The sequence below is a fragment of the Drechmeria coniospora genome, chromosome 01 (genome assembly GCF_001625195.1).
Source record: "Drechmeria coniospora strain ARSEF 6962 chromosome 01, whole genome shotgun sequence".
Classification (NCBI taxonomy): domain Eukaryota; kingdom Fungi; phylum Ascomycota; class Sordariomycetes; order Hypocreales; family Ophiocordycipitaceae; genus Drechmeria; species Drechmeria coniospora.
The window spans coordinates 2,591,647-2,603,377 of record NC_054389.1 but is presented as its reverse complement, the minus strand read 5'-3'; the positions used below and the strand labels follow the sequence as shown (position 1 = coordinate 2,603,377).

Below are 11,731 nucleotides of genomic sequence, written 5' to 3'. Positions count from 1 at the left end.
ACTTGTACTCCGTTTGCAGGGAATGCATTATGGCGATTACCACCGTGCCGAGTACTACGGTACTCACTCAAGTACAACGCATCCGCCAGGTACGCCCGACTGTTGGCAATAAATACACGTGCTTGTTGTCTCTCGTGGAGCGGCACAAGAGGACAGCGGCAAATCTACTTCGGGAGCACTCCTACCGGGGAGGCAGTATATTGTAGACATTGGCCGAGGCGAATGCGGTTCGTCCGAGGTGCTGTACTTGCATGCACCTGCAGTCCTGTTCGAAAATGATGATACAGTAATTACGGAGTACAAGTACTTACTCATAGTTGGTACCTTGTACTTACTGTAGGTTCCAAAACATGCCACCAAGAAGTCACCAAATGAAACGCTCGGGTGTGATGCATTATTAATTTCATGTACTTACCCAACGTACTGCTAATAAACTCTGTCAACTCCGTCCACCTACACCTACATGTACTTGTACTTGACGTACGTCACTACGACTCTAATGAAGGATGGATTGGTACTTGTGCCGTGTACATACATGTACTTGTATCAGTAGGTGTACAACTACACCTTCGAGAACTAACAAGTAATATGTTATATTACGATACTTGGTGAGAAATAATACTTTGCACAGTTCACCGTACTGTAGTTGTAGTTGTAGTTGTACTGTAAGTAGGTATTAATTATTATTACTTGCCGACTCCGGTATGAATACATGGGGGCCCACAATTTAACACCATGTTCTCCCCATCGACCGCTTCGGCTGTCATTGTCGCATCCGCGAGCACGAGAGTTGTAGGGAGCAGAAGTACTTGCACTACTCCGAACTTTTAGCCTTTAATATACAGTACTGGGGAGTTATTTATCGTACGAACTGTTCTACTTACAACTAGACGCCTATACAAAAGTACTTACAATCCATACACGTACCTCGTATATACAAGAAGTACGTATATATACTGTAGCCCTTGAGCGTCCAGCCATAGACAGAGTACTTACTGTAAGTGTACATATGCTACAATTCACGGAGTGCATCTATACTTGGCTGGAAGTACGGAGCACTATATGAGTATCAATACTTGTACAGTGCTGCACCCTGTGCTGCAAGTTCATGCAAGTACGTTGTGCTCGAGTTTTGTAGGGCACCGTCCTCGTTCAGCCATCAATCACCACCTTAATCCCAGCACGCATTCTTACTTGAGCATGTTCTTATACTCCTACGCTCCACCATCATGCGGTGATTCATTCAGCCCGTAAATGACATACTGTAGGTGTGTATAAAATATGTCGCCGTTCAACCATGCGCCTGCCGAATGGACGCCCATTACAAAGCTATGTACGGAGTACCTGTACAAACACTCCAATAACCTCCTGGCCCAGCCCCCCTTCGCGTCGTCTTGTGGCTGATGGCCGGTGACTCACACTCGTCCATCACGACGACCCCAAAATGCGAGAATAGGCGTCCTCGACCTCGCCGGCCAGCTCGAGCAGTGACACAATGGCGATCTGGTGTGTCAGGTTCGGCAGCTTGTCCCTGTGCAGCCCGATCCATTCCAGCGGCGGCGTCGCCTCTCCCATGTCCCTGAGCTGCGGTGTCTCGATGATCGGCGGCTCCAGCGCCTGATACTCGTACTTGGACTGCGGCACGTGCACCTCGGCCGTAATCTTTTGCTGCTCGCCCTCCTGCTGCTCCTTTTCCGCCTCCGGCACTCCCGTGATCTTGACCGCCGCCATCGGCAGCTGCCGACCCCAAGTCTGCTCGAGCGACTTCGAGTGGTTTGCCCACATGCCGCGTATGTAGCTCACGCGCGAGTAGTTCCATCCGACCTCCACCTTACCTTCGAATGCGCTCTTGAAGATGTAGTCGATGTGGTTGCTGTTGGGCGCCTGCCACGTCTCCATCACCGCCTCCACGCGCGGTACCTTGAGGATGGTGCCCCCTCGAGACCCCGTCGATCGCTGCACGACGTCTTCGACCGTCATCTCGCTCAGCGTCTTCGGCGCTTCGACATCCCGTACCCCGGCCAATCCGATGCGCAGCTGGCCCAGCGTCATGCGGAGGATGCTGTGAATCCGCCGCTGCTCGACGCTGGCCGCGAATCGCGCGTACGCGTTGAGCGCCTCCATCTTGAAAACTTGATGGTCCGAGAAGGTGCCGGGAAACACGCCTAGGTTCAGCGCCTTGAGCGTCACCACCACGTCCGTGTCCAGGGAGATGGGAGACTTCGCCATCGAGTCGCTCTCCACCAGCTTCGGAGCGGGCCGAGACGGCCGAGAAGCGTTCGGTGACGGGTTCGATGTCCGCTTCATCAGCTTCTCCATGTCCCGCAGAGAAGCCTCAAAGTTTTCCTTCCGCTCTTGGATGAGTTTCTGCACCGCCTGGTACAGTGCGAGACCTTGCGCCGCCGATGTCGCCGTGCCGAACACCTGCACCGCATCGCCGTCGAAAATGGCCACCAGTCGATCTGCCGCGCCCTCCAGCTTCTGCCGGACGTTGTACATCAAAAACTCCAGCGAGGTGATGTCGGCAACCAAGAAGGCTTGGTAGTCGAAGGCTGCCTTGACTCGCAAGGCGTTGAAACCCAGCGAAGCCTGGATCAGCGGAGTCTCGTTCAACGCTTCCTCCCTCTGGGGCCACTGGATGGATGTGCGCAGCCGGAAATCCTGCAACGCGACAAACCCGCTCAGGCGACCCGCGCAGTCAACGCTGATCTTGTCGAACCCGAGGCACAGTGTCTGCTCCCAATCCGACGTCTTCTTCGACGACACCCAGAAATCGTTGATCCGGAAGACCGACTTTCCGATCGCTTGCCCAAGATCGACGTTCACATCAAGGGCAGCGATGGATATCGTCGCCGTCCAGGGGAACGCCGCCGTGGCTGCCACCTGTTGGTACCGCTGAACCAGGTGGCCTTGCGACGTCTCCGTCTCCAGCTTTGCAACCGGCGCCATCGGCGCACGGCGCAGGTCCTCCGGATACCAAATCTCCCGGAACAGGAGAAAGTCCTGCAGCTGTTTGGCGTTGACCGACACCTTCATCGGGCTCACCTTCAGGATCGCCGACACACCCGTCGTGCCGCTAACGTGCTTGCTGTTCATAAAAGAGAGCGTTACCGTCTCCAGCTCGAAACTTGCCGTCGACTCTCGCGAGTAGACGTGCTGCACCGAGGCCCGTGGCTTGGTCAGAGTCCCGGAGATGGCAAAGAAGTTGCCCTGCTCCTGCGACGTGACCGTGTTGATGGTGAAGTACACGTTGTCATAGCATGTCGTTGCCGCCACGCGAGCAAAGGGCTGGCAGCTCAATGAGAACTCCTGCCTGCAGATGCGCAAGCCAAGGTTGAGTCTCAGCCGTCCGAGGACGGCGCTTGGGTCCGCGGCGAGGATGTTATCTTCGTCCGCCGACTTCTCAGGCTTCAACTTCGGAATCACCGACTGCGGTGGCGGGCTGTCCTTGGAGCTCTCGCTGACGACTCGCTTCATATTCGACATCATGTCTAGGACGAGAGGCACCACGCAAGGATACAGGATGTTGCTCGACGCATCAATCTTGACCTCGCCATGCAGTGACGGGTCCTCCTCGCCATTGTCTCTGTATTCGGCTTTCCATGCCAAACCAGGGCTGCGAAGGACGGCGCCGCGGTCAGGTTCGTCGTACTTGGCGTCTTGCGACTCATCAAAGTCGCTACCTCCGCCCTTGCTAGAGATGTACACCACGGCACCAGCAAAGTCGGCGTCCACAAGGAGATTCTCCAACCGTTTGTTTCCCAGCATACTCCGTTGTCGCTGCGAAGGCTGGGCGTCGCCCTTCTTCTTGGTGCTGGCTGTTGTCCACTGCGCCGATGCATTTTGCACATTCTTCATGGACAAAGATATCGACTCCACGAGGTTGGCTGCTGGCACGATGAAACCAGACGTCAGCCGGAGGTCCAATGATTCTCCAGTTGCTTGGAAAGCCATGCGTCTCGCTTCTGCGGTTGACATGTATGCCACGTTGAAGATGACTTGAGGTAAGAGGGCTGAGTGCGGTGACCGCACGTTCTTGTCCTGGCCCGGCGACACGCTCTGAAGCTGCAGGTTCTCGATCGTGAGGCGGGCCGACTTTCTCGTTCTCGTGCCGAACTCGATAAGCTGGATCGAGAGCACCAGGTCTTCCTTGGTGGAATCCTGATCAGTTGATACATCTGCAACATCCCAGCAGACCCGAATGCTTCGTAGCTCAAAGTTGTACACCACCGACGACAAAACGGAGTCTAGGATATCTGTGTCGTCACCCAACTCTTTGCCGTCGTTGATAGTTATTCGAGGTTTGGACTGCCGAAGCTTGCGCAGATATTCCAACTCACGGGACGTGTCCAGTTCCTTGATCTTCGACCCCATGTAACCCACAACATCGATGACAGTTGAAACTGTCTCTGGGGACAGATTGACATCCAAGTCATCGCTATGAAAGTTAAATTGCCAATCTTCCGTCCGATCGTCTCCACGACAGGGGCTGGCAGATACTGTAATGCTCGTTCCCAGGCTTCCGCAGGATCTCATTGCCCCATCCCTACCCCTTCGGATGTCAAGGCCGATCTGACGCAAGTTGACACGCAGCTCAGGGTACTCGAGTGCAGGGGCGCTTGGGTCCGGCTGGTTGCACACTTGCAGGTAAACCTGGTCCAGCGAGAAGAGGATTTGAGCCCTCGGCTCCGTCGTCGACTTTAACGCTGTTTGGGCAAGGATCTGCAGTCCCGCAAGCGTAACATGAACGTTGTATGCCAACTTCACCAGTTGCGGCATGCTATTTACCTTGGGGCTCGCCGGTTTGCTTGGCCGGAAAACGTCAGAAATATGTTCTTGGATGAGCGACGCCTGGTCTTGCACTTCTCGGGTGGCGTTGGATACCTGCGGTCGGTTGAGGGCCGCGAGGAGACTGTAAATGGCCGACGCATCCACCTGAATCACCTCGACCGAGGACGAAACAGTCAACGCGTTCTCTGACTGGTTCGTTCGATTCATGATTCGGCCGTTGGTAGGCGGTATATGAAATAGAGAAATGCTTCGAGGCTCGTTTCTCACGTCGATTTGTACCTCGTGAGAGTTCTCTTTCACATCGAAGTCAAAAATAAGCTCTTGCCCGTAGTTCGCAGCGCACGACACCCGGGCAACAACGCCCGTGATCTTGTACGTCAGAGACTCCAAAAGCGGGATGGTGATGGAATATCCGTCCAGGAATACGGCTGCGTTGATCCTCACTTTGGACAGGCGGTCAACCACTTTGGCTGTACCGGAATCCCTTGGTGTCTCCGGGAGCTGGGCTAGCAGGCGATGCAACTGAGCAGCCTCGTCCAAGACGAGACGATCAAGGACTTCCAAGAGCACAATGAGGTCCTGTTTTACGGCAAGCACCATGCCTTGGCTGCTCGCTGTTGCCTTTATCGTGCGAAGCGGCACGTTGTCGGTCACTTCCAACTCATGTGAGAGGAAGACACTTGGCTGCCGCAGCTGGAACATGCCAAGGAGGTCAGCTTGGCTATGCAATCTTGATGTGACTGCGTTGCAATTCAGCACCAAGCTCGCAAATTCTGCATTTTGTTCCGTCGTGTTGTACGTCAAAATCGATGCCTTTATCCCATCACCTAGTGTTTTCGATGCAAGGTTTACCGTTTCCACATCGAGAGACCCTTTCACCACCTCAAGTACCACGTGAATCGCGGAGAGGGTCCTTTCACGAGGCTGGTCCGGCAGCTTCACTGTCTTTGGCTCGCCAAGATGTTGAGCCTTGTTTTGGTTGTACAATGCCAGGACATCATCCGCCAACTCGCAAAGCTCCCAGTTCAAGTGAATCGCAGCATCACTGCAGCATAGATTCACAACAGTGAGCGGCCCCTTGAAAGCTGGCACTTCGGGGAGAGTGCTGTTGGCCCTTTCCACCGTCTTTTCAATTCTGATATTGACGTCAGTGAATCCGATATTGTTCTGCTTCGGCCCGGGATCTAGCACAAAGCGCATCTGGCCTAGTCGGCAGGCACCTAGTAGCGGATACTCCTTCGCATTCGACTCGGCACCTGGCATACGGCCGAATATATTTTTCAGCAATACCGAACTCTGGGCGTCTTCCAGATCCCAGCTGCGCCACCTTTGGAAAGCAGCTATCACTAGCTCAGGGGTATGAGGGGGGATGGCCGATGACGTCCCCCTACAATCCGCGAGTAGCTGCGAACGGGGTTCGCTTGCCATGGTTGCCCAGATCTGACGAAGCCGCATAATCATCTTCCAAGAGTCGACTGTTCGCAGATGCCGACGCGCGGATCTGAGAACCGCGGATGGCCGAATCAGAAATGAAGGATCGTTTGTCGACTGGCCTTCCTCCAAGAGGTGGTATGTCAGGTACTTGACGCGGGCGCTGTGGCGAGATGTTGTATTGACCAGGAGACGCTCGAGGTCAGATGCGGCGCTTCCCGTCCTGTGTATAAGGGAAGCGAGGTATTCAACCTTCCCCGACGCAGTGCTCCCTACAATAGACCCTACATCGGCATCGATATACATGATGTCCTTCGTACCGAGAGACGCCACGACACTTTCGATTTCGAGCATGACGGCTGCTTGGGTTCGGTGCAGTGAAGTTGGCCGCTCAGAAGCAGATACTTCGGCAGAATCCAGACGAAAATGCAATGAAGTTCTCGAGCTCGTTGGTTCGATACACTCGCTGACAGTTCGGGTTAGCACGGCCATTCCAGACAACAGTACACTATACTGATCCTCTTCCTCCTCGGTATCATCCGGAGTGTCCGAAGAAGAAGAGTTCAGGAAGCGAACATTTGCATGCGGCAATCTGACGAGCAGGTCCAGAATCTTTCCGCGTACATGCTCCTGCTTTCTGGCACCAAAAACCTCGTTAATTGAGCTTATCTGAAGAGCGTCCAGGATGTCGTCCGGTTCACTCGGCTGCAGCTCTGACAGAAGTGAAGTGGCATACCGAACCGCCTCTGGATTAACCAAAGCGGATAAACCGGTTGGGAATTCGACCAGGACACTTGAATGAGCATGATCCTCACTGAGATCTTGCGGGTCAATGTCGTCCAGGTCGGCCGTTGCCTGTTGGAAGATTTCATCATATGATACTTCACGTTCATTTGGAAACGCGGCGTCTCTCGTGTCTGGCTGGACATCCCTCAGGGGGAAATGAGGGGCAAAGTATTGGCTCGAAAACGCGACGGAATTGTGGTCGTGAACATCCTTCACGCTGGGTTCTCCCATCTCCATTCGAGATGCAGACTGGTGATTAGATGACGCCGAGTCGTTCATGCGATCATATGGAGAGCTGGCGTTGAGTTCATCAGTTGTCAGCAAGCCTTTCGATTTCGCACGACCCTCAGGACGGTTTTGACGGCTGAGAACACTACTACCGCTGGAACCAGATAGAGACAGAAATGATCTCTGACTTTTCAAGCCTTGCGAACGCTGCGGAGCAGAAGAGCCTTGGTAGGATCGTTTCTCATTGTCAACATCCAGAACCGGGTAAGGAAGAGGCAGCGGTGAGCATTGTGCGGGAGGGTCAAACAAATCCGGCACAAAATCGTCGTGCAGTCCCTCGAGGAGTAAGAATGGTATTCGGCTCGTTCGTTGATCTTCACGGCGCACCAAGTCTTGTTGGACCTTGCGTTCCTGCGTGAAACCAAACTTCCTCCCGATTGTCGTCAAATGGATGTCCGTTTTGAAGAAAGCCATCGTCTTGACGGGATGCTGGTGCAACGACTTGTGTCTAGAAGCCGACTCGGCATCCACGCAGGATATTTCTATGCCAGGGATGGTAACGACTGCCTTCTTAGAGTAATGTGAGCGTGCCCAGTCGTTGCTATTCACACTGATGGGCCCCGTGGAAAGCAAAAACGCGGCCTCGTCAATGTGGACCCGGAGATTAACACAGTTCACCGACAGGTGCACAAAGGTGATATCGTAGAAGACGAGAGATGAGTACGGCACCAAGGCGTTTTCCACATCGTCAAACGTAAACGCGAAAGCTGCCCCACCTTTGGCTAGAGAGGCAAGAAAGTCAGGGGTGCATTCACCGTCAATGTCCCCCACGGCAACGTCCCAGTTGCAAAGATACGTCGGCTCGGAAGGTGGAAGGCCAAACGCACGGTGTCCAGAGACACGGACGCCGTCGATGAACAGTTGCGTGTTGGAGTAGGATAAGCTTGGAGACTCCAATGTGTTCCCGTGATTGCCAATGGACAAGCTCAGTGGACTCACGTCGAGCTCCATGTCCATGTAGTAGTTGGTGAAACGAAGGTCAATCGACACGCTGGCCAACTCGCATTGAACGTATCGACCAGCCGAATACAGGTTGATTGGCAACATGATCCGGGGATCATCTACCTTGAGGGCCAGAATGATGTCGAGATCATTTGATTTCTTGCTCGGAGGGCCAGGAGATGACTTGGTACCCTGCTCCTTCGCCTGAAGCTGGTCCTGGTACTCATCCAGGGTCTTGAAGTGGACGTGGTCTCCAAAATAGTTGTCTTTGAGTAGAAGGAGATACCTGATGACAAAGCCGTAGAGATAAGCGTATGGGGATTGGCCATGGACCTTGACAACCAAGGTATCGGTGTTTGCGGGCGAAGTTGTCGAGTTATACTGGTAGCTTCCGGAGACGACGAGTGCCTCCGCGTATCCAAGTTCATTGGATGAGAGAAAAGCGGCATGAGTGCTGGACTGAGGTGTGTGCAGACTCAACTCGACGTTGTTCGTTCGGATATCAAAAGGGATTGTGGTCTTGTTTGGCCGAAATTGGTCGAGGGGGATAGTTAACTCGGTATTGAGGAGAGGGGTGGCTAGTATTAGATACGCGTTGTCATCTAGGGCTGTCGGTTTGTCGATGATGTTCTCGTCGTTCACATTAACGAATAGCTGCACTCGTCGGAGGTTGAGGTGAAGGTAATACTTGTAGGGGGTAAAGACGAGATATTCTGAAGGCGGCCCGCTCGCCCAGTCGTCTACCAGGTCGGTGAGAAGGAAGACGTGGTCCCGTAGCAGATACAGCTTCATATCGTCACAGTCTACGGTGAAGTGCCAGCTGCGAAGCGTGTTCCAGGGAAGAGGGTTGGAGAGATCGCATGATATTCGCTGCGGGCCGGACTTCCAGAGTATGTCGTGGTTGACACTGCTCCAAAGTTCCGTACTGGGCAGGTCGATGTCCAAGTGGTTCTCGTAACCGGACGGTTTGGCGAGCATGTCCATCGTGTAAGCCACCGTTGCGTTGGCCGGCACTTTGATCTCGAGCCAACCGGCAGGACGCGCCGATGAGCCCTCCCCTTTGCTGTTTTTCTTGGACTTATTCCTCTGCCTTCGTTTGGTCAGGCCTTCCAAGTGTCGTATCGGTGGCTCCTTGCCGCGCCAACGCCAGTTCCTAGACTGTTCTCGAATCGGGATGCGAAGAGTGATGGCATCTTCCAGTTCGACCAGCATTTTGAATTGGGTAGCAACTCTCCACGCGCCAGCCGGAAGGGCCACCGCCGGGGAGGCATCCTTGGCAATTGAGGGAAAAAACACGCGCTGCAGATCAGCTCGTTGACGGTCTGCCCAAGGCCCGTAATTCATTGTCCCACCTTTGACAGAAACGTTAATTCCCCAGGCGGGTGGAGTACTGCCGTTGACATTGTTGGATGAGCTGCTGAGGCGGGTCACAGCGGCTTGCTCCGTGACGCGGCTCACGGCGTCCCAGTACAAGGTCAGGGTAGCCTCTGGAGAATCCAGTATCGTGGGCACAGCCGCGTACTCGGCCGAAGCCCATCGTGATTTGTCGTCGAGATACTGGTCGTCGAGATACCTGGACAAGCCTTGCCATTGGCCTGATGCTGGGATCGTTGACGGACCGGTTCCGAAGAATCCTCGAGAATCGGCCGAGAATGACTCGACGGAGCGTCGCCAATAAGGCACCATGTTTCGTAGAGAACTGATAGCCTTGCGCCGATAGCGCCGGAGAAACGACCTTTGCGGCGGTGGTTCAGACGCCTGGGCATCCTCTCGCTGCCTCGTTGCCCGAGAATCTTGATCCTCTTTAAAGGCGTCATTTTCCTTCATTTCGATCACGGCACGATTCAGCTGCACCTTGAACATCTGCATATAGCGATCGCAGGTCTTCGACTCAGAAGCATCGACGTCCACATTGGCCGTATTTGCCTTGACAATCAGGATCGCCTTGGTGTTGTCGTTGCCCATCACGAGAGCCGGCTTCGTGCATTCGACATGGATGGGTAGCAGTTGCAGGAAGAATGGTAAGGCTGCGCTCTTGTCCTGGTCTTCAGCACCCACGCTGCTTGAATTGGTTCTGGAGTGCGCCTCGACGGGGCCGGGGCCGGAATTGTGGCTCGTCTTCGTCTGCGCTGAGGTTTGGCGGCGGCGGCTTTGATTGCCTGGAGAGGAGGACGCGTCGGCTGGTGCGTTGGGTGTTTGCGTCTCCGCATGCTTACTCTCTACCCCGTCTTTTTCATCAAAGAGATTGCTGGAATGGGGGGATGCGGGAGAATGACCAGCAACGAGGTTGGCGAGGATGGATTCGTAGGCCGGACTGCGGTTGTATACAAACCACTCCAGACCAACGAGCTTAACGTTGATTCTGCAGGGAAGGGAATCGTTCTTTTCGCGGTCAGCGCTCGCGACTTCCGTCGCGCTTCTGGAAATCCGTATGTCGGATTCTCGAACTCGCCGAAGCCAGTAGCGCCATGTGATGTCGCCATGCTGAACGAGGAATGTCTCGTTGAAACCATGGTAGCGCAGACCAGTAAAGAAGACTCGGCCTCCAAGAAGAGAGATTTGAAGAGCCCTAATGTCAATATATATACGGTACCGGTGCCAGGTGTACGTCCTGATGACGTATGAGACAATGGACCCGAAGAGTCTGTTGAAGTAGAGCAGGAAGAAGATGGTCAGGAGTCCACAAATGATGAGGTAGATGATGAAGGTGCTGAAGAGGAGGCAGAATCGTTAGCCAGCGTCGTCATAACATACGTGTGGATAAAGACTTGCAAGTTGAAACCGGGGTTGGTGCCTCCGGGATCCATCATGATGCGATCCGACGCGGTGACAGCTTCGCAGGTCCCCAGGCCCGAACACGCGGAGAGAGCATGATTGAGAGGCTCCTAGATATTCGGGGATTGTGGCCACAGGGGAGAGCAGTTGATGCAGCCAATCGAACGCGTTGTCACGAGCAGCATCATTTGTATGGTTTGAAGGTGGAAATATTGGCCCTGAACGGAATATGTTCCAAGATCTTTTTCCTCATCGCGACGTCCTTGGCAGGTACTCCAGCTTGCATAAGGGGCCAGGCACGAGTGCGTGCTGGATCGCAGCCCCACCTCGCACCGAGCGTGCCTCCCCTGCGTTGTGAGTGCATTGATGACGGCGCACATGATGTTCCGCCCCGATAGCCGTTCTATCATCCAAGGGGTGGGGCAGGGCGCTGCCATAGCCATTGTACTAACTGTGGTGTGCAAGTTACAGGAATAATGCTGCTCATTAGCACGGAGTACATGTACGTATTATATAGGTACATGCTATACACTAAAGTACGGAGTGCTAGCACTTTACCCCGCTAAGAGAGTAGAAGAGTATGGTAGAAGTAGGTACTGATATGTACATCTAGGTTCTTACTAACTCCTAATACTAACTCCTCTCCGTACTTGTTGGGCTCCGTCCGAGTTGGTACCTATTCGTAAGTACTTACTTACCTAGGTATGCAGTACGGAGT

General features: G+C 53.9%; 1 protein-coding gene across 1 annotated transcript; it reads right to left on the bottom strand.

The window, feature by feature from the left end:
- Positions 1-1,428: 1,428 nt before the first annotated feature.
- Positions 1,429-11,048, bottom strand: DCS_00693 (uncharacterized protein; the record flags this gene model as incomplete). The annotated part of the gene is made up of 3 exons (XM_040798030.1): positions 1,429-4,722; positions 4,789-10,948; positions 10,993-11,048. The coding sequence occupies 3 exons, from the start codon at positions 11,046-11,048 to the stop codon at positions 1,429-1,431; spliced, it is 9,510 nt and encodes a 3,169-aa protein (XP_040658913.1).
- Positions 11,049-11,731: the final 683 nt, after the last annotated feature.